This window comes from Terrapene carolina, unplaced genomic scaffold (genome assembly GCF_002925995.2).
Source record: "Terrapene carolina triunguis isolate 2854851 unplaced genomic scaffold, T_m_triunguis-2.0 Scaffold249, whole genome shotgun sequence".
NCBI lineage: Eukaryota > Metazoa > Chordata > Testudines > Emydidae > Terrapene > Terrapene triunguis.
In genome coordinates this window covers 475762-502340 of record NW_020664600.1, presented here as the reverse complement: position 1 = coordinate 502340, position 26579 = coordinate 475762, and the positions used below count along the sequence as shown (strand labels likewise).

The window sequence follows — 26579 nt, the reverse complement described above, 5'->3', positions numbered from 1 at the left end:
AAAGCCTTACTAAAGTCAAGATATATCACATCTGTAGCTTCCCCTCCCAATCCATAAGGCAGGGGTTCTCAGACTTTTGTACTGGTGACCCCTTTCACATTGCAAGCCTCTGAGTGTGACCCCCCCTTATATATTAAAAACACTTTTTAATATATTTAACACCATTATAAATGCTGAAGGCAAAGCGGGGTTTGGGGTGGAGGCTGAGAGCTCACAACCCCCCATGTAATAGCCTTGCGACCCCTTGAGGGGCCCCGACCCCCAGTTTGAGAACCCCTGCCATAAGGCTTGTTACCCTGTCAAAGAAGGATAGTAGACGGATTTGACATGATTTGTTCTTAACAAATCCAAGTTGACTGTTACTTATCACCTTATTATCCCCTCTAACACGATCTAACATGTAATCTACCATTGAAATCCAAGAAAAATGGATGTTCAAATCAGAACTTGCCTTGACTCTGGGGGAAGGCCAAGAGGCCTGGGAGACTTTTTAAAATCCTAGATTTGTAGGCAGGAAGTGAGGGGTCCTTCCGCAGCTGAACAGGTTTGTTAGTAGAAAGAGGGGACAATAATTTTCCTACCAAGAACAGAAATGCTTTAGAAATGCCAGCAGAAAAGGAAAGGTTGTAGATACCTTAGGTACAGAGGCTTAAACAATTACAGTTCAAACAGAGCGATAGCACTAAATGTTTGGGCCCCTGGGACAGTCCAGTCGAGAGTCAGGGCTTGTCCCGCCTTGTGCTTGGGGTGCCCTGTCCAGTCCAGTCTCTATTCCAAGCAAATAGGAACTTGTAGGTTTCCAGGCCAGGCTCAGTTAGTGTCTGTCATTGGGGCCCCTCTGTGGTGGGTTCCTGCCCAGCCACTGCTGCTCCCCCATAAGTCCCACATGGCTCTGTTCCACACATATGGTTCCTGGGAACTCCACTCTGAATTCAGCTTCTCTCCAACTCCCTGCTTGCCAAGCGGCTGCTGTTTCAGTTTCCCTGCAGCCACTTACTTGCCATGTGGCTGCCGCTTCCTTACCTGGCCAGGAGGAAGGGGATGTGCGGAGGGGACTGATGGGAGTTGTAGTCCCCAGCTCAGCAGACCCATCATAGGAGTTTGGCCCGAGTTTCATTGCAATGTGCCCCTATATGTTTTATGCAGTGTGCTTTAATCTCCAGCTGTCACCCCTCGCACTGAATCACAGGCAGTAGATGCTGCACCAGGCAGTGCATCGCTAGCGTCCAGTGCTGCTTTCACAGCATGGAACAGCACAGCTCTGTTCTTTAAAAATGAATGTCCAGCCCTTTTCTCTGCACGTTCTTCAGCTGCTTTTCCACCTCTGGAGAGAAGTCGTTCAAACCTAGCCTAGAAGACAAACAGAAAATACCCAGGGTTACCCTCCAGTAACTCATATCACAAATGAACAGGACTCTGCTATTGCTCTCTCTGTTAGGTATTTATATGGCTCTATTCTCAGTCTTAGCATATTTATCCGTGCAGCACCCCTAGGAGGGGGTGTAATCTACAGCGCATTAGCCCACTGTGCACTGACTAGCCGTGTGAACCTTGCTACTGCATGATGAAAGCTCCCTAGTGCACTTTGACCTACACCCATTTCAAAGCAGAGCAGGTCAATGTGCACTAAGGAACTCATAGCGTGCAGTAGTAGGGTCCGCACGGACACTTAGTATGTGGCACACTGGTGCGCTGTAGGTATATACCCCAGCATGCCGCGCATTCACTGTTCTTCTAGACAAGTCCTATGGGTAAAATTTGCAAAAGCATTCAAGTGACTTAGGATCCCAAATCCCATTTTTAAACATGGCTCAGGTGCCTAAGTCTCCATGGAAGTCAACAAAACCTTAGTATCGTTTAAAGTCAGTTTTGGAAATGGAACTTTAGGGGCTTTTGAAGAGTTTATCCTAAGTGACTTGCCCACAGAAAGTCTGTGCCAGAGCAAGGAAATGAATGCTGGTCTCTCAAGCCAGCATCCTAACCACTGCATAATCTTTCCACTTGTTACCCAGCAACCCTGGTCTGCAGCACTACCATGTTGCTATAGGAATATCACTGGTTATGAGAGCCACAGAGACATGGAATATCTTTCTTCCATGATTAGTCTCTATGAACAGAACTCTACGATTTCTGTCTTTCCAAGATGTAGCAGTTCTTTTCTGTGTCCCATATTGTTGCTACTGTAAGAGAACAGCTGTTTTCACTGCAGGAATCATTGTGTATTATTGTTATTTGCTAAGCACTGACAGCGTGCTTGGCATTATAAAAAACACAAAGAGAAACCCAGTGTGCCAGTTTATACCATTATGTTCACAACTTTCACGACACTATGATAAATTTTGTACAAAGAATGCCTTGTGGGGTATCCTTTCAAAACACATAATCTGCTGAACATTATTATCCTGGTAAATATGTGTTTCAACATTGTATGTAAACTTATAAGATTCTACTGCATTGCATTTCTGTAACATGCTCCAGAGTTAGAAAAGCAGGCCCAAACAAGTTTTTTAGAGACAAAAGACACACTGATGTCCCAGCCAGGTATCAGCATAATCAGATGGCCTACTATGGGCTATCACCTAGTCTTCTTAATATATGTACAACATGCCTCAGGTGGCACGTGACCAGGATTCATCACCAAATTTGGTCTGCTGGTTGGATCATTAGCTTCCCTGGCCCGGGCCAGGTACTGATGGGGAATGCAACACAAATGCTGATCTATGCCTCCCATCACGTAGTTAAGCAGCTATTCTTTGGCAGGAAGAAGGGAGTGAGCAAGAACTTTATATATTGACAATGAAACAGCTGGCGGTCATGTGTAAAAAGACTGGCTGTCGCCTGGAGCCCAGCTGGAGATAATCCTCAAAGAGGGGAGTGGTATAAAAATACAGGAGACACACAACACAATTCACCTCTCTCCTCCTATCGCTACTCACGGCAGCTATAGTGCTTCAAAGACAAAAGGAGCATCATTGAACTGGGAGAGGGGTCCTGGCAGGGAGGCTTTTCAGCCAGTACAGACTGCTGTAAGCTTTTGGTGAGAAAAAGAACCTTTTTGCTTTTTTAAGTTCACTTAGCTTGTTAAGTTAGGTATTAGCTTGCGGTTTAATCTTTTTATTTTCTTTGCAGCCAATTCTGACTTTTATGCCTCATTTCTTGTAATCACTTAAAATCTGTCTTTTTGTAGTTAATAAGCTTGTTTTATTGCTTTATCTATACCAGTGGGTGTTTGTTTGGGAATCTTCACGTGAGATAATAGGGCCTGTGCATATCATTTTCCTTTGATGCAATGGCAGACTTTCTATGAGCTTGTTGGGCAGAACAAGATGCACATTTCTGGGGGACAAGGCTGGGACTGGGAATTTGCTGGTGTCACTCTGCAATACAATTCATGAGTGGCTGGCATAGCATTCATGAAACATAGCTGGGAGTCATTTTGCATGCTAAAGGCTGTGTGTGAGCAGGACCCAAAGTGGTTGCTTTCACAGCAAACCAGTGTCAAAGGCATCCCAGGTTGGAGACCGAAGGGGACACAGCTGTTCAACAGTCCAGATTGTACCCTGGGGAATGTCACACCCATGCTTTCCTCTGAAGAACATGAAAACTACAAAAGGAGCCACAACTGCAGACGAAGAGGGTTTCCAGGAGGAATTTAACTGCAGAGTGTAGCAAGCCCGGCATACTGGGACAATGAAGTCATTTCAGGCTGCACTGAAGAAGTCGCAAAGACAAAGAGTGGGAGACAGAAACAAAGAGCGCAGTGGGACGCACACCGCTGGCAGAACGAAGGTGGTGAGGTGGATGTGCTACATCAGCATTTCCCAAACTGTGGGTCATGCCCAGGGGGTTTGCAAAAGGGTACCAGGGGGGTCGCAAGACTCCTGCGTCTCCTGTCCCCTGGTGCTGACTGGGCTTAGCTCCCCACTCTGGGTGTTGCGACCTGGCTGCTGGTGCACAGGGTCACAATGCCACTCACTCAAATTTAGCCTGGCTGCCCTCACATTGGGGAACCTGGCTAAACCTGAGTGGCGCTGCAACCCCATGCGCCAGGGGCCAGGATGCAGAGTGGGGAGCCAAGCCCAGCCAGTCTTTTGGGACAACAACTGCAGGAGCTACTGGTGCGGGGGTGAATGCAGGCTGGGCTCACTCTGCAAATCCCATCCCAGGCCTCCCATCCCCAGAAGACAGCACCTGACACCCCCTAGGGCCTCCTTTTCCCCCTCCCCCGGAAGCAGCACCCAAAACCCACCTGGGACTCCCACCTCTTGGGGGCAGGACCAATCCCACCTTAGCCTGGGCCCCCACCTCTCAGGCCCCTGGGGTCGCGTTAACAGATGTGAGTGTAAAGTGGGTCGGGAACCACGCTGCCAAGAGCAGAGCTTTAGGCCGGAGCAGCACTGGGGAGAGATGTGAAGTGAGACTCTGAGAGGTGATTGGGTTAAACGGGAGAGGAGTGATGGAGTCCAACTGGCAGGCCAGCCAGGTGACTTTGGCTGCATTCTGAATAGACCGGGGAGGGGCAGGACTGGGAAGGCACCACAGTGGTGGGGGTGGTATAAAAATCCAGAAAGCTGGGAGGGCAGAAAGCAGGAGGGTGGAATAGTCAGGAGTACGTCAGCTCAAGTCCCTGTGATCAATCTTTGTAGAGACAGAAAAGGTCCCTTCAATGCGATGTCCACACAGCCCTGTAAAGCTGCCAAACTCACCCCCCACAAGGCCTTCACAGGTGTTTGGCCACTGAGTCACTGGTCTCTGGCAAGGACCACAAAGACAGCCTAAAAACTCTCTAAAGCCTGACTAACAGACTCCCATCTCCCTCTATCCACAGAGCTCCCTGCATTGTTCATTACATGGTTCTGCCCACGGATGTGCAACGCCAACTCAGCTGGGCGGTGACAAGTGCTGAACGGACATCACTGGAGTCTGATTCCTTGGCAGATTCCCAGAACAAGCAAAGCACAGGAAGCCCTCATGCCCCTGCCATGCGCACTGGCACCAGCCGGTGCCTCACCCCTTACCCGGCAGGACCTTCGGGTGCTGAGAGAACCGGCCGGGCTTGGCAGCCCATGTCTTCCTTGGTTTCTCTGCTGAGATTGCCAGCAGACCGGGGTGAGTGATGCCAGTTTGGGTACTGACTGTTGTGATGATATACTTGTCCACTAGGGAGTGGTTAAAAGCACCAAAGTTTGTGACACCAATCACCAAGCAGCCATGGGACAGCAGTGACCTTTGGTCCCCACCAACCAGGATTGGATCCATTCCCAGTCCCCTGAGGCATCTCTCCCCAATCAACCTCTCCATAACCAAGAATAAAGAAATTATGCACCAGGTTTGCACAGGCAAAGGGGGTGTGCATAACGAGAGGAGAAAAGAAAACAAATTCGCTGTGTCTGCCCTGCAGGACGAGCCGGGGTCGCCGCCTTACCTGATCTCAGTGAGGCTGGGGCACGTCAGGATAAGAAGATGCACTTCTTCAGCGCACCGATCGGTGAACATATTCGCACTCAGGTTCAGATGTCGGAGGCTGGAGTTTTTGGAGAGAGCAGAGCAGAGGCTCCTGCAGGATTCATCTGACAAACCAGTTCCCTGGAGGCTGCAGCAGAACATCGGACACATACCTTAGAGAAAGGCTGCAGCACAGCATTGACAGGGCTTCCTGCATTGTCTGGCTGCCTATGTCTATCTCTGTGTCTATGTCCATCTCCCCACCATCCTCACTTTACTGGTCCATGTCACTTTGCCTCCCTCTGCCTCGCTTCCTCTTTCTGCTAATCTCACCACCTATGCAGAATCACACACGTTTAACAAATCTAAAGCTGCCACGGGGGCTGTATCCATATTAGCAGGGACTCTTCACCATGCTAATTCCTAATCCGCAATCCACTAGATGCATAGATTCTCAGACCAGAAGGGACCATTAGGCTCATCTGGTTTGACCTCCTGCACAACATAGCCCAGTGGTTTTCAAACTTTTTTTCTGGGGACCCAGTTGAAGAAAATTGTTGATGCCTGCAACCCAACGGAGCTGGGAATGAGGGGTTTGGAGTGTGGGAGGGGCTCAGGGCTGGGGCAGGATGTTGGAGATCAGGGCTCTGGACTAGGGGTGCAGGCTCTGGGGTGGGGCCAGGGATGAGGGGTTTGGGGTGCAGGAGGGGCTCTGGGTTTGGGGGGGCTCAGGGCTAGAGCAGGGGGTTGGGGTGCAGGATGGGGTCAGGGCTCTGGGCTGGGGGTGCAGGCTCTGGGGTGGGGCCAGGGATGAGGGGTTTGGGGTGCAGGAAGGGGTTCTGGGTTTTGTGGGGGCTCAGGGCTGGGGCAGGGACTTACCTCAGGCGGCTCCCGGTCAGTGGCGCGGCGGGGGGCTAAGGCAGGCTTCCCGCCTGTCCTGGCCACACGGACCGAGCAGGTCTGGCTCCTAGGCGGAGGCGCGCAAGCAGCTCCGTGCGGCTCTCGCCCGCAGGCACTGACACCCCCCCCCCCCCCCCCCCCCCCCCCCCCGGGCGGGCCCCCGCCCCCCGGCGGGGCGCCCCCCCCCGGGGCCCCCCCCCCCCCCCCCCCCCCCAGCTCCCATTGGCCGTGCGGAGCCGGTGCTCAGGGCAGGGGCAGCATGCGGAGCCCTGTGGCCCCCCACCTAGAAGCCAGACCTGCTGCTGGCCGCTTCCAGGGTGCAGCACGGTGTCAGAACAGGTAGGCAGTAGCCTGCCTTAGCTGGGCAGCACCACCGACGGGACTTTTAACGTCCCGGTCAGTGGTGCTGACCAGAGCGACCCAGTGCCTTACATGCCGCGACCCAGTACTTTGCAAAACACTGACATAGCCCATAGAACTTCCCAGAAATAATTCCTCCTAGTGCTATAGCTGACCAGTGATCTGAGTATGTAGAAACCCCTCCATTTCCACTCCCTGCTCTGCTCACACCAGCACAAGATCACAACAGCCCCAACCGCTCTTTTCTGGAAAGCATTTTGCTTCTGGAGCCCAGGCATGATCAGGATTTTAAGCTCCTTTGGGCTGGGATTTCAGAGCGGTGCAAATTTAATTGATCTCTCTCCTGTGGCAGTAACTGGCTGATCAAGGGAGGGCTGGCCATTCCTGCCAAGGACAGGAGGAATGTTTCACCTTCCCTTCCCCTGGGCGGTTTCCTCCTCAGGAGATGGGACCAGCATACAGAATATCAGGGTTGGAAGGGACTGCAGGAGGTGATTTAGTCCAACCCCCTGCTCAAAGCAGGACCAATCCCCAGACAGATTTTTGCCCCAGATCCCTAAATGGCCCCCTCAAGGATTGAGCTCACAACCCTGGGTTTAACAGGCTAATGCTCAAACCACTGAGCTATCCCTCCCCTCCTTGTGAACCTGACAAGATTTTTTGTACCCTTGTGAATCCTTGTTTCTGTGTCACCCTCTCTGACATGATCTGAAATGATGCTTATGCCAGGAAATGGGTGAAGGGCTTTGACAGACAAACACAGGTGTCTAAAGGGGAAGAGCAAACACCCTGGAAACCTTTAGTGCCCTAGAGCAGAAGCGTCACTGTCAGACTGATACTTACCCTAATTTCCGAATCTTGCACTCTGGGGACTCAAACACCTTGGATAGGTAAGAAAGGCCCACTGTCCGCAGTTTATTCTTCTTGAGTTCAAGACTCAGGAGGGTCCGGTTTTCCGCGAGGGCAGATGCCAGTTCTTCACAGCACTGTTCAGTGAACGCGTTCTTCCCTAGGCTCGAGAGCAGGCAGGGAGAGAAGGAGCCAAATGAATGAGAGAGAAAACCAAGAAAAGGTAAAGAGGAGAGAGAGAGAAACTGTCAAAGTCAGGAGGAGGAGGAGGAGGAGTGAGAATAAACAGGAGAACAGAACAAAGGGACAAGGAGCTGACAAATCAGAACAGAGGTAGGAAGGAAATGAGAGAGAGACACAATGGGAGAGAGGCCCAGAGAGCAATCAGCCAGCCAGGAGGGAGGAGACCCATCAGAACCAATGGCACACAGATGGGGATAGGATACAGAGGCCACGTGCGCAGAGAGGGCAGGAGCCCCAGGGAAGAATGAGGATGAAGTAGGAGACGGTTACGTTAGCTTTTCGCTTAACACGGGCTCTGCACTGCAGCACTAACAGACTGCTACTGGAAGCCAAAGCGTTTGCATGCTGGGATGTGATTCTGTCTTTGGAACTCTAGCAGAGTGACCTGCTGAAATGCAATCACGTGCAGCCCCAGGAGAGTGTAACATTGCACTATAACACACTACAGAGTCAACTCTGCAGTCAGGGAGGAGGAGTGGGGGACAGGCCTGGTGAACTAGGGTCTGAGCTGCATGCAGCCAAGTAGGAGACCCAGGTTTAGTTCTCAAACTCACCCTGTCACTCCCTGGCCCTGCAGGGAGAGCCCTGTGGGAGCAGCACAGCTGGCCCCAGGAGGTGGAGAGGGATAAAGCACAAACCACACTACCGAACTGAGGAGCCAGCCTGGCAGGGAGGAGACCCAGACAGGCCTCTGAGCCAGAAGGATCTCAAGGGGGATGGGTTACAGCTGGCAGAGTGAGCGGCTCATTAGTGACCACAAGCGCTCAGGAGGAGCTGGATTTCACAGGTCCCTAGCATGGCCACTGCTGGGACATTGGTTCCATGTAACTCCAAGGGAAAAGAGCCATGTTCCAAATCATCACCACAACTTCCTGCACATCCTGGATTTTCCCTGGCCATCCCCCATCCCCCATCCAATTATCAAACAAAACAAAAAAAACAGACAATGGCCCAGGAAAAAAAGGGGGAGCCCCAAGCTTATCATTATGCCTTACCTCCCATCCCCATGGACACAGGCTGCAGGCCCCATGACACTTCAGAACATGAAATACATTTGAAAATGAGCGATACTGAATTACTCATGAGACACGGACCACGCAGTTACCTCAGAGCCTCTAGCCTACAGTTCTGGTGCTTTAGGGCCTTGCAAATATCCTTCATTGTAGGATCCTTCAGATCATTATCCAGGAGACTGGTGGGAAATTAAAGAACAAACCATTTCAGGCTGGATACGGAGACAAATCTGCAAAGGCTGCGGGTTTGGAAAGCTGGATGTGCTATGCAAATTACGCAATGAAGGATTTGCATGTTTGTTCAATATGCATTACCTCATTTACATCAATTCCAGACCAATCAAATCCTTCCACTGCTCGCTCCTCCTCCCTCTCCAATCCATAAATCCTCCCTGCGCTTCACAATCCCCTCTTTGAGCTTCCTCCCTGTCTCATGGCTCTCTCTGGCACCCCAATGGCATTTCCCCTATTCGCCCCGGTTGGCTCCCCACTCTCCTCTCGCTGGCTGCGCTGCCCCCACTCACACTGCACTGCGCTCAGAGGGGTGACTGCAGCACGTGCTGACGTGATCCAGCTAGCTCAGATAACAGCAGCAGCACGGACTGTGCACACGTAGCCCACGCTGCTGCGGCTTCACCACTGTTGTCACTTGACCTAGATCAAAGCTAGCTCGGGCACATTGACACGGGCTGCAGTCACACCTCTCAGCACAGTGTAGACAGACCCTCGGCGTGCTCCGAAACCTGCGCTGACTCCCACCGTGCCTAGCACCTCCTCAAGTCCCCCCATCCACACCCAGTGTCCCCCTCCCTGAGCTACCTCTGCCTAAAGCAGGGCCCCCAACACGCCCACAGCAACACCCTACAACACACGGCACAGTGTCGCTCTAGCCATAGCTCTGTGGCTGCAGGCAAGGTGGGGACTGTGCTCTGTGCAGGGTCTCTGATTAGAGTCCTCCCACGGTGGGGTCTAACCATAGAGACACAGCCTAGAGTGCCTCCCCACCGCTCTGTGACGTGCCTAATTGGGAGAATGAAGCGGCTGCTCAGGACCAAGGCTTCTGGGAGCCTCCAGGCCAGTTGGTGCGGGGCTGCGATCAATGCTGCGCCCCTGGGCTGAGCTCTCTGTTCATTCCCGGGGGGCAGCATGATACAGACAGGCACTCGCGACTCCTGGGTTCTGCCAGGACTTGCTTTGCTTTGGAGGGCTTTGCTTCAGCCTTCTACAGACCATCCCCAGCCCAGAGATCCTGAGACAGCTAGGAGAGAATGAAACCAGGTCCAGCCGAATGGCATTGTGCATTTCACCAGCTCCTGCACCTGAGGACACTGATCAGTGAAACCTCCCACCCACCAACCCTCCCACCACGCGCTACCGCAGTGTTGCTATTGTGAGAAGGGGAAACTGAGGCTCAGAGAGGGGAAATGACTTGCCTAGGATCACACAGTGAGTCAGCGGCAGAGCCAGGCAGAAATTTGCGCTTTAACTACAAACCCATCCTTCCTTGCAAGAGCACAGCAGAAGGGGAGCTGCACCTCAACCTTCGCTTGCACTGCAGCTAGCGGGAGGGGATTTTTCATCCTGCAGGCTCCCAAAGTGCAAGGTCTGATCCTGCCCTTCCTGCCCACCCAAAGCTCCTGTGAATTCAGTGAGAGCGCTGGGTGCACAAGACAAGCAGAACGGGGTCCCATGGACGCAGACTAGAACTGACATGCAACCTGCTCTGCTGAGATGGGCAGGAGCTACAGCGCACTACAACTCGGTGAGGAAGAGGAATTTGTCTGTCTCAGGACACCAGGGCAAAAGCAACAAGGACACTCAGAAGACTGAAGACTCCAACAGAAGAGACTGGCCCAGATTTAAGGGACAAACCTGTATACTAAGGACTACAATACCCAGTGGGGTGAGAAAAACTGCTTAATCTAGATGTTGCCCAGTCTAATAGGGTTGTAAAGGCTGGTGTATATCCACATTCCATTGATGAAGTGGTGAACCAATTAATAAGTTTGCACTGCTCGTCTTCAGCACTGCAAGACGGTATATTCCTGAGGTACAAGGCTGGGAGCTGGGGGGATTTGGCTGGTGCCTTTCTCTGTGTGATGCATGTATGGCTCTGGGAGCATTCATGCAATCTAGCTGGGTGTGGGGCTCCACGTGGGGTTGTTCTGAGAGATAACAGCCCCTGGAGGGGTTTGCTGCTTGTTGCTAGCAAAGCATTGTGAGAAACAGCTCAGGCTGGTGAGTTAGGGGGCACAGCAGTCCCACAGTCCCAGGCTGCACCCCGGGGATCCCATCACACCCTGTTCTTAACCAGAGTGCCTAAGGGCCTTTACTGTCCCGTCAGAGCCTTGGTTGTTAAAGTTTGATTCATAAGAATGGCCATAGTGGGTCAGAACAAAGGTCCATCTAGCCCAGTATCCTGTCTTCCGACAGTGGCCAATGCCAGGTGCTTCAGAGGAAATGAACAGAACAGGGAATCATCAAGTGATCCATCCCCTGTCGCCCATTCCCAACTTCTGGCAAACGGAGGCTAGGGATACTCAGACCATGGTTTTCCATCCCTGCCCATCCTGGCTAATAGCTATTGATGGACCTTGATTCCAAGCACACACATACAGTAACACTCTGGAACTCAGTGTATCTCTTTGGAATGGAAGGACAGCTAAGCGGATCCCCCTGGGATTTGAATCTATGACGCCCCAAGTAATTCAGACCTTATTGTTCACTTTGTCGCCCCAATTCCTCAGCTGTAAAAGCTGAGCTCCCCCAAGAGCAGCACTAACACGAGCTGCAGGCCATGGTCCTATAGAACCTCCCTGTGCTTTGCCAGTTTTAAACGTTACTGTCTGGTAACATCTCGGGGAGGGCATTTTAATTCCATTTCCTTTCGAATTTTTACAAAAAGCTGCAGCTGCCACCAAAAACCCCAACGATCACAGAGATCGCAGCGGGAAGGACACCAGGGCTTCCTGCTACTTTGCAGGTACAGGAGGTAGTTTGTTTTGTGCACAGCAGGAGCCTTAGGGAGGAGAGCTGCGGGGAGACGTGAATGCTTCCTCCATTGAGCTGGACTCCAACCTGATTCACATTTGGCTCTCCTGGTGGTGGAGCAATTTTATCCCCGGGATGAAGTTCTGGGAAGAGTAAGGAATTCCCAAGAGTGAGGAGGAATTCCTGCCACACCACTGCTCCGGAGGGTAAGTATGAGAGAAACACCTACACTGAACTCTGACATGTTGAATGGAGATCCCTGTCAGGGCAAAGAACTCTTCCAAACTTGTCTTTTTCAGGAAGCTCTCATTCCCACTATGTGATAATAACACAGTAGCTTTTCTGCCCTAAGGATGCCATGGCATGGACACGCCTTCTACCAACCCCCCAAAGAGAGAAACTTAATAAAAGCTTAAAAAAATCTAAAAACAAAAACCCTTCTCCAAGCAGAGTTTTGACTCTGAAAATAGAGAAGTGCTGGAGCTTCATGACGTTCAGACTAAGGACTTCACTATTGCTATAGATTTCACACTGAAGGTGTTCACATACTGTGATGATGGGTGCCAGTATAAAACCCTAAGATAGACAGGTGGTTCCACTTGTGGGTCTGTGGATCACTAGTGATCCATGGAGCCCTTCCTTGGAGGTCTGCAGAATTAAATATTTGGGAAGCAAGCCTTAGGGAGGTGAGATGTTTGGTCCATGAAATGACTTTTCTCTTGCAAAATGGGCCAAAAGTGAAATAGAGGATGACTATAACATGGGCTTGGATCTTGTATGTTACAGAATGGTGTAATGTCCATATCTGTAACACTCTTGGGAATCACCATCTACCTGACAGTCCTGCTGAGGCCACTGACACATCAAGTCCCTGATATTTTAAACTTTACACATGACCTCTTTTCCTACCTCAGTTCTCTGACTTTGTGCAGCTCAGTTCTGAGTCGCTCCAGGCCCTCGTTCTGGATGAAGCAGGAATCTAGGGTTAGGCGCTGTATTTCTTCACAGCAACTCAACACATAAGCAAGGACTGTGCAATCCACCGGCATGAGGTATAAGTCAGAGAAGTCCATATGGGCAACTTTACCCACCACATCATGCACAAGTTGGCTGTTCTGAGATTCAAAAAACAAATTGAATACGTTCATCAGCCTCCTCTTCCCCTCAGGCTCTTCTGGGCTTTGCAGCTCCTCATAGTTCATCTCACTGAGCCATCCAATAACCTTACGAGTTGCCTCTGCAGAGAACTTCCCCACATATTTCTCCAGGGGCATCCTGGTTACAGGATGGGAGAGCCCAGCCAGGAAGCGAGAGAAGATCTCATAGTCACCTTCCTTACAGGACCTGGCTTTAGCCATTGTGTCTCTGAACTTGTCCTCCTTGTAATCTAGGTAATGCACGAGGGCAGCAAAGAACTCCTGGATGGTGAGGTGAAGGAAGGAGTAGGTCACCTGGGAAGAGTCATCGGTTTGAGGGTTCTCCACCAAGAAGCCAGTGAGGAATGGAGAAAACTCAACATTGAAATCCTGTAAATACTTCAGATCAAAGACTAGAATGTGGTTTGTGATGCCGTATTCAGCCAACCATCCGACACTTATCAATGTATCTCGCATCCTCTGAGGCTCAGGCCGCTCCTGGGTGTGATTGGCCATAATATGGGTGACGTAGCTCACAAAGAGCTGGGTCACTGTTTTGGGTGCAGGCTGTGGTCTCCCTGTCCTGGCAATGAAGCAGGGTTTCAGGGCCGTGCATGTGATCCAGCAATAAGATGGGTTGTAGCACAGCGTGTACAGAACCTGACTGTCCCTCACATACGCAAAGGCCTCTCTGGAGACTCGCTCATCTCCAAAGAACATGGAAAAGTATCTTTCCCTTTCCTTGGAGAGGAAGCCCACGATACTGGCCACTCTGTGGAAGACTCCAGCCTCCAAACTGGTCAACTTGCTGGGGCGGCTGGTCAGCAGCACAGAACATCCCTTCAGCAGAGTCTGTTTCAGCAGGCTGGCGACAATCACAGTAACTGGCTTCACATCCCCTGGATTCATACACAGCTCATGGGATCCACCTCTGCTTAATTTCAAATCAGTCTTGCTCTCATCCAAGCCATCAAAGATGAAGAGCAACTTCTCAGGGTCTTCCAGGACTCTTGGGAGCTTGTCCCGGAGGTGTGGATATGTTTGACAGATCAGAGATTCTAGGCTCCTCTTCTCAGTAATAGTGTTCAGGTCCCGGAACTTGAAGAAGAAAACAAAGGCAAATTTCTGGTAGTGCTTCCCCGTTGCCCAGTCAAAGATGAATTTCTGCACCAGGGTTGTCTTGCCCACGCCGGCTACTCCGCTCACCATCACAGACAGGGGGACACGGCGGGATTGAAAGCACCAGCGGAAGAGCCGGTCAGGGGTGATGCGCTCCAGCTCACTCTTCATTCTCCTCTGGAGGCGATATTCATTCAGCTCCCCAGCTGCGGCCAGGGCCTCATGCTCCTGGTGTGTCTGCTTCTTGAAGTGACGGTCTGAGACCACCTTCAGCTCCACATAGTGGCTAGAGATAGAGGGAGGCTGAAGTGCCCGTGACTTTCCTGAGCTCCTGTTTTCCTTCATCATCCATGTCAGGTCACAGAGATTATCTTTGTGCTTTTTTTGGCAAACTGGAATGAAGAAATGTGTTGAGACAGACATGGCATGAACCCAGACAGCCCTGTCTCTTACACCCCCCAGTCATATTTCTCTCTGTCTTTCCCATTTCGGACCTCCCCCCTTACTGCCCATGACCATGTGCACCTGGAGAGATTCCAAGCAGAAGCCTGATAGAGACACTTTTCTTCTAATTTATATTCTAGCCAGATACCAAGCTGAGGCCTGGACAGATAAGTAACTGCTCTGATCTCACATCTTTGTCTTCCCTCTGCCCTTTCCTCTGCTGAGTCAGATCGTGAATACTTTCTGGTTTATCCTGGAACTTGCACTGAGATCCAACAGGATGGCATCAGGTTTCCTGTTCCAGCTTGTGTGATTCAATGCCAGCAAACCCAGCAACTCTGATAGGTCTAATTTTGACCATAGCTGGTTCCGTGTGCCTATAAAATAAGGATCCCTGGAAGTGCAGCTGCGGGTGTAGCTGAAGGAGAGCAGAGAAGCCCTGGCACTCATGCTGAGCTGCCCAATGGATGCCACTGCAGTTCAATACATGCCGAGCCAGTTTGAGCCCAACTTGCACAAGGGGGAAAGGGTGTAAGAAGCCTTCCTACCCCTACACCAGCTGGACACAATTGTAATGGCACAAGTATCCTGCTTCCTCCTCCTGCTGCCTGCACCTTCTGGGACACATGAGACCCCTATGGGGGCTCCGGAGGAGGCAGGGCCATGGCCCTGTTCTGGGTGCCCTGGCTAGCGGAGATGGCTGGGCTCACAGTGGGGGTAAGCTACACGCTCTACAGGGGTATTTCCTCAGACTACTGGGGAGCTGTGCCCCACTGAAGCTGACCCTGAGTCGAGCGGTTCTGTCCCAGCCCCAGTACAGATCAGTGCCTATAAGGCATGACTGAGCCCTTTATTGGCATGAACAGGGATGAAATTCCATCATGGTACCTTTCAGTTCGGCATCAAGAGTATGTCCATTTTCATTCAGGAGATTTTCCTTTAACAGATTTTGACCTAGAGAGAGAGAGAGAGAGAGAGAGAGAAGGCGCAAACTATGCTGTTATGTGACATGGGTTATGGTTACAAATATGGCCTTAATACCATCACATTTCACTGTTCTGGGCTCTTAGTTTTACCTCTTTATTTAACATCAGCAATGCCACACTGAGTTACCCTTTTATATTTATTACAACTGAATCTTGTTTCCTCTCTACTATGAGAGAGAGCCTGCAGGTACGCTGGGCTCATCTCCACATGGCTGGTCACCCTTGTGCAGACATGAAGCCGTGTCTGAGATCAGGACACAGTCCTCTGTCTCCTGACCACCTATTTGCTGTTCTCTTTTCATGCTCATCACTGCACTGTAGGAGATGCTCTCTGCCCAGCAATCTCTCTACAGGCTCCTTATTAATCCAAAAGGGGTTCCCTCTTCTGCACAGATCCTTCTTTCTCTCTGCTTGTGCCCAGCTCTGGTCACACTCGCTTTTCCCCAGCTCTCTGGTCACTTGTTCATACGATTCCTGTGGATTCCCCCCCACATAGCCTTCAGGGAGGCTAGCCCCCCAGCCCCACCCCTTCCGCACGAGGGTCCCCCCCCGGTGGCTGGAACCCCAAGCCTCCCACCCTCCCACTCCAGCCAGCCGCGCCAAGCCCCAGGCCAGCCCCAGCCGCGCCGGACAGCCGACCCAAGCCCCAGGCCAGCCCCAGCTGCGCCGGAGAGCTGCCCGAGCCCCTGGCCAGCCCCAGACAGTCCAGCACGAGCAGCCCCAGCCAGGCCTGGGCTGGCCTCAGCCACCCTAGCCCTGGGACGGCCTCAGATGGTCCAGTCCGAGCAACCCAAGCCACGCTGGCCGGCCGACCCGAGCACCGGGCCAGCCCCAGCCCCAGCCAACCCCAGCCACCCCGAGCCAGCCCGGGCCAGCCCAAGTCGTGCTGGCCAGCTGCCCCAGCCCCGAGCCAGCCTGAACAGCCCTGAGCTGGCCTGGGCCATCCCCAACCGCCCCAGCTGTGCCGGCCAGAGAATGAGAAATGCGACCCGCCTCCCGTCCCAAGACCCCCAGCCACCCAACGGAAGAATGCTGAGCTTTGTATATGCGCCATGCAGGTTCCGGGGCAGCTGAGGATTCATCAGTAATCTCTCTGGAGTCCAAGGAGATGACTGATGAACCCAGGAAGCTGAATAGCAGATACCGCCTCCTCAGCCACCTCAGAGCCTGCATGGTGCATAATAATAAGCAAAAACCTGCAACCCGGCATCCCGCGGTAGCAGCTGCACCAGGGAAGGCTAAGCCTATTATACCCACCGCCTATGCCCCCCATTCTGTGCGATGTGTACGTTACCATTCTGAATGATTTCGTCCAGCATCCCATGGAGATTGGGGTGAGCCCACCTGCTCTGCAGAGCAAACAGACACGTCCAGAGACCCAGCCCTGTGGCCTGGTTCATAGTCAAAATGTCATCTGCCAGCTTCTCTGCAGCGCTGGCTGAGTCGTGGTTCCTCTCCCAGTCATGGTAATCCTAAACCACAGAGGGACAGCAGAGGAGGAAGAGTCAGAAGCTGCCTGCCATGGCAGGGTGGAATGTAGCTGCTAGAATGGAATCAGAAGAGTGACATAATGCCGCACGGCCAAGGGCCACTTCTTAAAAGTGACCAACACAGTACCTGGCCCCTGGCTAGAAGGGCAGTGAAAGGCTCTGGCAGGGCAGAGTGGGCTGGTGGGGAAGTAAAAGTGGTGGCGTTTTGTTGCTGTGGCAGAGATCTGGGTTCATGTCTGACTCCCCGTTGTGTTTAGTCCCCAGATCAATGCAGATTGGGGGCTGTGCAGCATTTTCATGCCCAGAAGAGGTCAGGGGCAAATATTGTTCTTACGATGCCTTCTCCTTGCCAGCTCGAAGTGTAATTAAGAGTTATCTTTGTTCCCTGCACACCTGGATCTAGAGATGTCTATGGGTGGATGCCGAGGGGCCTAGAACAGAGGGACAGGCTGAGAGCCCTCCAGAGTCCAAAATCTCAGTGGGGAACATTGGCACCTGCTCACTCTTGGAGGTATTTGAAAGCTGGAAAGTGCTGCACAATGCAGTGTCCCAGCAGCCAGGGAACAGTCCAGAACAAGAGATCTCAAAAAAGGCAACGTGAAGTGTGTGCATGAGGGGTGTGTATGTGTGTGTGTGATTACAGTTAACCATGAATTACAATAATGATGAACTAGGGGGCAGATCTCTGTCACTCAGCTTGGGTGCTCACTTCTACACTGTATTTACCGTTCCTTGTGGTTTACAGTTTCTGGGATCTGTTGTTATATCTCCCTGGACCTCATGACCAGCCTTAGCCTCTCTCCTGTCACCAACAAGGGACCAGGTCTCCATGGGGAGAGCGCTAAGGTCCTAGAATGCCTGGGGCCTTTAGAATTCAGCTCCGGCAGCATTAGCCTGGCTTCCTGCTGGTCAATGAGCGGCGCCGTACCTGGGCCTGCTGAGCAGTGATGACACATCTGCTGGTGAGTTCCTGCAGCACAGTGAGAATGTCGTTCTCAATGACGTAGACCAAGTCGGGGCGGAAGTGCTCGCTCAGCCTCTTCAGCTCCCCAGATGTATAATTATCCATGTGTTCTCTGAAGGCTACAATATTATCTGTGGAGAAGACAGTATGGCACTTATAGCTTGGGGTGGGCTCATATCCACTCACTGATAACTAGCACCCTTATCCGAGACATCACAGCTACTCCAGATGCAGCCTCTACCAGAAGGTTGCATTTTAAGGAATCGTATAGGAGCACAGGCCGTGAGGGAGTTCACAGCAATTGCAGTGCCCGCCTCTCCCTGCAGGAGGCGCTACAGGGAATGGTGCAGGAGCAGGGTTGTTACAATGTCAGCACTGCTCTAGTCCCAGCCTCTCCCAGGAGGCGCAGTCAGGAATGGGGCAGGCTCTAGCTGCGGCACTGAGCTTTACTGCAGGAGCAGTGCTGCTTTGCTCATGACGAGAGGAGCCCGTCGATCACACTCACCTTCGCTCACCGCAGCCGGTTGGTTGGAAGCCATTTTATTCACTCTGCTCTTGCGTCGCTGAGAAGTCTAAGGAGAGGGAAACGTACGTCACACAGAGGCAAGGAACGTCACTTCCATCTCCAGGTTAACAGCTCAGCATGAGCGAGGAGCAGCCATATCTACAACTGGGTCATTTTGCACTTAAATCTGGAATTTAGCCTCTGTGTTTTGTATGAAAATGTCTATCTACTTCAGCTTTTCAGTCCCTAGTCTCAGAATAAAGCTTGGATTGTCTGAGGACCTTCAAATAAATCTGTTAATTAGTTTCTGAGTTCTATTCGGTTTTTAAAAACAGATAAGGCCCCTGCACATCACTCTGGCACACGTTACAGTTTGCTGCCAGAGGGCTGTAAAGAGGCAGTAGGGCCTCTATAGTTGCCACGGACTAAGAGTGTCCACATGGGAGTTATACCAGTATAACGACAGTGGTGAAATTATGCAAGTAAATTTCCCCATGTAGACAAACCCTTTGAGCTCCTGATTATCTCTTACCTCTAGCTTAAATGCTACAGACTGCAGAAAGTCAGAAATGGGTACAGCCAACTTTGATAGTGTGCCCTCCATCCAACACGGGAGTGGATTTTTCTAGCCCACTAACATTTGTGTTGCATTGCAGAGGAAGGACCTAGAGGGAACAGCGGCTACTTCCACAAGAATAAGATCTTCATGAAATGCCCCTGATGAATGTGGAGCTCTTGTGCCATCTTGGCGCTTTCACAAAGATCTGCTTTTTCCTGGAAGTAGCCGTTGCTGTGCTGGAGAGCTTTTCGTAGTCCAACAACCTGGGGAAAACTCTGTTGGTTCTGTTTAATCTACGCAGGCTGTCCCGACACAAAAACAAGGAAATGAAAAAATTAAGACACCTAAATGGAACGTACCCTATAGTCCTGTACCATAATAGTGGTTCTCATGGTTACAAGGCTAGCTCAACCTCTGTCCCCTTGCTGCTCTCTCTGGGAGCGCACACCTCAGGCCTGGGGCCACTTGCCTATCACAGGTTGGAATTGTGGGAGGCTTCCACTCTTAGGCCAGGACTAGGTCAGGCTACCCCAGGTGCCAGTCATTATCACCCGTCAGGTAAAATTGGACTCTGGGCACCTGTGGTTCTTCCCTTCAGGAGCCTGTGACCAGTGATAATGACCAGCAGCCAAAGTATTTGTATTGAGCATTGGGGACAAAACATTAGAGAAAAGGATGTTAAAACAGACAACCTGAAGGCATGTCTACCTTACCCAAAGTACTACCACGCCATCACAGTGACTTGGCCAACAGTGTTCCGCAGACACCCCCCAGTTTCCACGTCTAAGTGAATTCGCAACCTGGTTCCCCCAGGCTTCTGCAGTATTGGCTAGTTTGGCACAGGCCAAGCCAGTTCTGTAGGCTCAGCGGGGGATCGAGCCAGCATCGTCAGAACTAATAGTTCTGACCTTGTTCCCTGACAGCTCTAAGTGGAAGACCACAGATGACCATCTTCTCCTTCCTGCCTGACCCCTCCCAAACAAGAACAAGCATCGCCATATTCATCACAGTGGTGCAGAGGCAGAAAAGCATCAGCCACCCCATTTTACAAATAAACTGTGGGGTTGGACAAGGTCATCTCTAGCACAGTAGGGAATAGAACCTTGGTCTCTGAGATGGTAGATTCCAACCTCATCCACTTAGCACGAATCTGTTAGATCTATGCTGTTTATCACAGCTGTTCTAATTGCTGGGCCATATTCCCCTCTCAGAGCGAGGAGTAGAACCTATGATTCCTGACCCCCAGTTTTGCCTGCTTTAACCACTAAATCACACTCCCATCTCAGAATTAAAATTAATGGTAGCTTAAGTACAAGTGATCATGACTTGATCGCATTTGTACTATGCAAGCAGAATGAAGTCCTGAAGTCCAGACCAGTAATACACCTCTACCCCGATATAATGCGACCCGATATAACACAAATTCAGATAAAACGCGGTAAAGCAGCGCTCCGGGGGGGCGGGGCTGCACACTCCGGTGGATCAAAGCAAGTTCGATATAACGCGGTTTCACCTATAACGCAGTAAGATTTTTTGGCTCCCAAGGACAGCGTTATATTGGGGTAGATATATATATATAGAGAGAGAGGTATATATATATATACTTGATGCTTTAATGGAGCCAATTTCACAAAGCTGAAAACAATTATGAGCCAAATCAGCTGGGAGGAAGAATTTAACCAGAAAAATGTGAATGATCATTGGGAATTATTTAAGAACACCTTACTAGTTGCCCCAAAAGCCACAATCCCATAACTGAGGAAGAAGGCTGGGCTGATTAAACAAAGATCTGGTTTAGAGGGGAAGTGAAGGCAGCTATAAAAATAAAAAAATAATATATAACAAGTGGAAAAAAGGGGAAGTTGACACTAATGAATATTAATCAGAAGTTAGGAACTGTAGGAAAGTGATAAGGGAAGCAAAGGGACTCAAAGAAAAATCTCTGGCCAGCAGAGTTAAGGACAATAAGAAGGATTTTTTTTAATATATTAGGAACAAAAAGAATCCTGACAATGGTATTGTCCATTACTGGATGAAAAAGGTAGAATTAACAATAATAATGCAGAAAAGGCAGAAGTGTTCAATAAATATTTCTGTTCTGTACTCAAGGGTTCTCAAACTTCATTACACTGCAACGCCCTTCTGACAACAAAAATTACTACATGACCCCAGGATGGGGGACCCAAGTCTGAGCCGCCTGAGCCATGCTGCACTGGGCGGGTGGGCCAAAGCCTGAGCCCCACTACCCTGGGCAGAGGGGCCAAAGCCGAAGACCAAGGGCTTCAGCCCCAGGCAGGGGGCCTGTAACCTGAAACAGTCTCAGGCCTCAGTGCCAGGTGGCAGGGCTCGGGCTTCGGCCCAGGCAGCGGGTCCCAGCAAGTCTAACACTAGCCCTGGTGACCCCATTAAAACGGGGTCATGGCCTACTTTGGGGTCCCAACCCACAGTTTGAGAACCACTGGCTAACACAATCTGATGGCTGGAAGTTGAAGCTAGACAAATTCAGACTGGATATAAGGTGTACATTTTTAACAGTGAGGGTAATTAACCCCTGGAACGATTTACCCAAGGTCATGGTGGATTCTCCATCACTGGCCATTTTTAAATCAAGATTGGATGTTTTTCTCAAAGCTCTAGGAATTATTTTGGGGCAGGTCTCTGGCCTGTGTCATCCAGGAGGTCAGACTAGATGACAATGGTGCCCTCTGGCCTTGGAATCTATGACTGAGTCCCAGAGTTTTACGACTGTTGTGTAACCCTCTGGCAAACTGTGAGTCGCTTTCCCTTCTAGTGACTACTAGGATAAACGCCTACTTTATGGCTCCCATCCCAAGGACTGGAGATCTCCCAGAGGGGCTGGAGGCCACAGAAAGCGAGCTACAGATGGCTTGCCAAGAGAAATAGCAACTGGCTGCAGGAGAAATAGCAGCTGGCCACCCAGGAGACAAAAGGCCTCCTGATGCTGATGCTCAGTGAGCGTGAGGGAGAAATAGAGACTCTGAGCGCAGAGCCCTCGCCAACGCTGAGAGGAAGAGGGGGTTCCCCAGACTGGGCTGGTGACAGTCAGAATTGTGAGACTGGCATTCAGAACTGTGGGGAACCCTCTCTGATATATGTGAATTTAGGTGGAGTGTGTTTGTAACGTACTGGGGGAATGTTTTGTTTTGGTAAGGAGGGAAGTCAGTGTTGCCAACTCCACATAGCAGGAAGTCACCAGACAAACCCTGAAAAGTCCTTAGATGTAGCTGTTTAAGCACTCAAAAATGTCACTGAACAAAGTTTACAGAGAATTATATCCAGAGAATGCAACAGAGAATTATATATATACACACACACACACACCAAGCACACACATTCCCAGGCAAGTATAGTCACAAAATCATTCATAAGCATCTCAATAGTGTAGTGTTAATAAAATCCATTCCATGCTCTTCTAAAGTATTCCTCCCTTCTTGTGTACTCAGGTACTGACCAGCTGCTTCAGGCCTTGGGAGAGAACACGACAAACCATCACAGCTTTGTGCTGTACCAGAAGGTGCATGAGAAACTGGAGGACTACCAACAAAAGGTCGATACGGCAACCCGAGATCTCTTATATCGCCGAAACTAGCAGTCTGCGTGGCCTGACGGGGCTGGAGTCCCAGCACCTGGGAGAGCTTGCAATGTTCTAAAATCATTGACAAGCAGCTCGATAATGTTAATAAAATTCATTCCATGGTCTTCTTATTACATTCTGTTGCACACCGGCAGCAACTACATCAGGAGGGCGCCCTCTGCTAATTGGGAAGGAAACTGCAGCCCTCTGCTTATTGGGAAGGATGCTCTGTACACTGCAACCCAGGCCGGCTGGGGTTGGTTAATTTCAGCCGACTCTTGCCAGCCTGGATTTGAGCCAACAGGTTAGTGAAAGGGAGAGCCCAGAGCCAGGGGGAGGAGGGCATTCGCCTGGCCTGAGCTCAGCGCTGCAGGGAGCAAAGAAAGTAGATTTAAAAACAAAAATCCACTACCCAGATCCCTTCCGCCCGCTTCCAGGGTTTCATTTCTGAAAACAGCTGGGCAGCTAACCCCAGGCCAAGCCAGGGGAAGGAGTAAAGGGGAACTGAAATCAAGCTAGCTCCACCTTTGATCCTGTAGTAAGGGCTTCGTTCCTGGACACACAGTGTCCCCTGCCCCATTGGGGCACATGGCCCTGTCTCATCCCACCCCACCTTCCATCCGTGCGGCTCTCCTCACTGGCTAACCTGCCTCCCGCCCAGCCCGCTTCATTAACCGGCTTTCCCTGCCTGACAGGGTGTACTACCTACTACGGAGCAGGGAGAAAAAACATTTGGGTAAGAACAAGCCCTGGCTAACGTGCTGCTCTTTCCGAAGTGCGCCTAGCTTTAGCAAAGTATTTAATTAGCCGCCACGAACTTCTTTTCCTCGCCTGCAGATTCCAGTGATCTCAGCCCAAGAAGCCCTGGAATGCGATTCCTTCCGAGGACATGCTCAATTGAGACATAATGACATTGACTTGGTGTGCGGCAGAATGTAGTAAGAAGAGCACGGAATGGATTTTGTTAACACTATTGAGCTGCTTGTGAATGATTTTGTGACTATACATATTGGTGATTTCTTTCTCTGAATGTCACTGTAGTTGGCAGTGAAAGTCGCTAGATTTGTCACTGGTCACTTTGACACTTATTTTCTCGCTAGGAAAACTAAAAAGTCGCTAAATCTAGTGACAAAGTAGCTAAATTGGAAATACTACAGGGCTGCGCTGCCCGCCCGATGCTCAGACCATGCCGCCCGGCCACCCAGCGCTCCAGGGCTGGCTGCCTGGTGCACCGGGGTGGGGGCACTGCTGCCACACCACCTGGCCACCCGGCGCTGGGGCCGGGGGCAGTAGTGGGGGTGCTCTAGGCTCCTGCGGGGTAGGGGGGGCAGAAGGGGAGGGGCCAGGGGCTAGCCTCCCCCAACGGGCGGGTCACAGGCCACCCATGACCTGACGGGCCAGCCAGCTCCAGTTAAAAGCACCATTGCACTCGAATGAAGGGTTTGTGTGTGTGGACTGGACTCAGATTAGGGGCAGCACTTGAGTTAACTCCGCATCACAGCCAAACCCTGAGACTGAGCACAGCGGGTGGGAGATTTAGTCAGTGTGCAGACAGGAGACCCTGCCTGCATCAGCCCCCAAAACTGCAGGGCTTATCTTTCGAGAAAGCAGCTTCATGCATGGGCACGTGAACCAGCGCAACAGGCCGCAGCCTCCGGCAGCGAAAACGGAGCTGATCACTCACAGGGGTCATTGGATCAGCTGTGCAGAAACTGCAACCTTCCTGTTACGAGGCCAAAGTCAGCCCCGGTACAAGCAGGCGACTCCAGCGGGCTCTAGCCGTTTACGACGGGGCTGGATGTAGGTCTGGGCCCCTGTGGAGAACCCTCAGGCGCGTCCTGGGGAACAGGCTCCTTGGCTGAGCTCTTGCCAAGATCTCAGACCCCTCGTGAAATGGAAAAGCCAAAGACACACACACCCCCAGAGCTCCCTTCTGCAGAGCCACCTCCCGCCCAGCCCCTCACTTTCATTTTCATTCTGCCTCACACCCAGAAAGCTGCAGTTTGGGGAGATTCTGCTCCTCTCCTCTGATCCCAGCACTCCCGCTTGGGCAAGGAGGTGGGAAGAGCCCCAGGAAATCCTGTCACTTACTTTGCAGGCTCCAGGGAGGCAGCACCGTCTGCAGCAGATGCCCCCGGCCCTGCACCGTCTGGGTTGCCGGACTCCTGTCCCCAGCAGGAAGGAAGGCCTGGAGTAGGAAAGCCCCGCCTCTATGCACACACACACTGCACGATTTTTGAGTCATGTGGAGTCAAACAGGGCTCCTAAAGCGAGGGGGCGGCTGCCAGCCAGGCTGGAGGAGACTGGACTCAGTCACGTCTTTAGGGTGAAAGGACAAAGCCAACCCACTAGGACTGGAAAGATCCCATTGTGACCATGGTGGGATAGAGGGGACAGTGACGCCGCCTGGACACCGCAGCCTGGCCGTCTCACCCCAGAACAGGTACAGCAGGGGCACCAACAGGGCAGGCTGCCCCACCGCACGCACGCTGCCCCGAGAGGGGTCATCCTCTTTGATCCTTTCAGGCTGCTAATGCTGCCAGCCAAGGGGGCCAACTGCTGCCAGTCGCAGGGTGGTTTGGGTCAAGTGGGCCCACTAGGAACTGGACTGAGAACCACAAACTCATTGCACTCAGGACGTCTCAGAGACCCATCATGCGGGCATCCCTAAGAGAAGGAGAACAGGTGACAGAGGCTGCATGTATCAAATAGCCCAGGACCGCCATGTCCCCGCTGCTAGCAGCAAGGAGAGGAGGCAGCAGCCAGATGGAAGCTGACAAGGGATTCCTCGGTGCACTGTGGTCACTTTCTGCTGGCATGGATGGAACTGCAAAGAAAACCTACAGAAAACCTACAGGCTTCCTCAGCCAGTGCAATTGACATAGCAGCGCTGCAGCCCTCCCACCCTGCCGGTGTCCCCAGGGTGGGGGCAGGAAGGTGGTGGTCAGGGTATCCCCGGGGGACTCTTGCAGCCAGGTCACAAGCTAGGAAAGCTGGTAGTGCCGCTCTATTCTGTGCTGGGGGCCAAATGGGCTCCTGGCAGCACCAGGAGATACAAGCCATCCCTCCTCTATCCCTGAGCAGGGCTCAGCACCTACCCAGGGGTTCATACATCCCTGCCTCCCAGATACGTGTAGGCACCTCGCATGAGATCTGCAAAAGCATTCAGCTCCAGCTCCACAAAGGCACCTAACGCCCATTGATTTCTATGGGAGTTAGGAATCTAAATACCTTCATCGACCCGGGCCTCAGGGTTGACCTAACTCTGCTCCCAGGGAAATAGTAAAACTTCCATTGACTTCAACTGGAGCAGAGTCAAGCCAATACTGAGCACTTTTGGAAATCCCATCCCTTTGCGTATTCCCACAGGACTTCCCTGGATACCTCAATAGATTATGGGGCAGGTGCCCAACTCCTCCTGTCGGCACTTTGGCCATAGCAAAGATTCTGTGCCACCAGCATTTGCACTATTTCCTCACAAATCTCCTCTGTTTGGGGTTTGTTTTATTTATTGAATTAAGCAAAAAAAAAAGCGGTTTTGTGCCCTTTTTTGCTTCTTTCTGGTGCCTGGAGAAGGCCTGTTGGGGTGAAGGGGGCAGCTCTGTCTGGTGTTTACCATAGAATGCCCAAAATATCAAATCTGAGCTTCCCTGGTTTTGCTGGAGCGCTTCCCGGAGGACCCAGAAATGTGTGTTGGGAGCTTTCATAGCAGGAGTGTTGACCCTTTAGGAATCTGCCAACTGTTCATCAGGTGTTTGAGTCCGTGCTCTGGGAAGCTGTGCTGACACCCACAATGCAATGATCCAACAGCAGATGAAAGGAGCGCTGTGCAGGGATACAGCGTAGGTGTTTCCCTGCTAAACGATCTGCAGCGATTTGCACCATTACAAGGGCATATGGAGCAACCAATATATACATACAACTGAAGTGCCTGTGTAACCCACATACCTTCTGGGTGTGGTGTTCTGTCCCAGCTAGTG

General features: G+C 51.5%; 1 protein-coding gene across 3 annotated transcripts; it reads right to left on the bottom strand.

Moving 5' to 3' along the window:
- Positions 1-803: 803 nt before the first annotated feature.
- LOC112109606 (NACHT, LRR and PYD domains-containing protein 3-like) lies at positions 804-25489 on the bottom strand. Of its 3 annotated transcripts, XM_024204172.2 has the most exons (10): positions 24691-25489; positions 18446-18512; positions 17905-18071; positions 16781-16958; positions 15389-15454; positions 12711-14448; positions 8903-8989; positions 7549-7719; positions 5426-5593; positions 804-1350 (listed from the first exon to the last, which is right to left on the bottom strand). In XM_024204172.2, the coding sequence occupies exons 2-10, from the start codon at positions 18477-18479 to the stop codon at positions 1269-1271; spliced, it is 2691 nt and encodes an 896-aa protein (XP_024059940.1). In that variant the 5' UTR covers positions 18480-18512; positions 24691-25489; the 3' UTR covers positions 804-1268. The 3 variants fall into 3 exon arrangements, with proteins under 3 accessions (XP_024059940.1, XP_029768691.1, XP_029768692.1); XM_029912831.1 differs by lacking the exon at positions 24691-25489 and having other exon boundaries at positions 18446-18838; XM_029912832.1 differs by lacking the exons at positions 804-1350; positions 5426-5593 and having other exon boundaries at positions 7282-7719.
- Positions 25490-26579: the final 1090 nt, after the last annotated feature.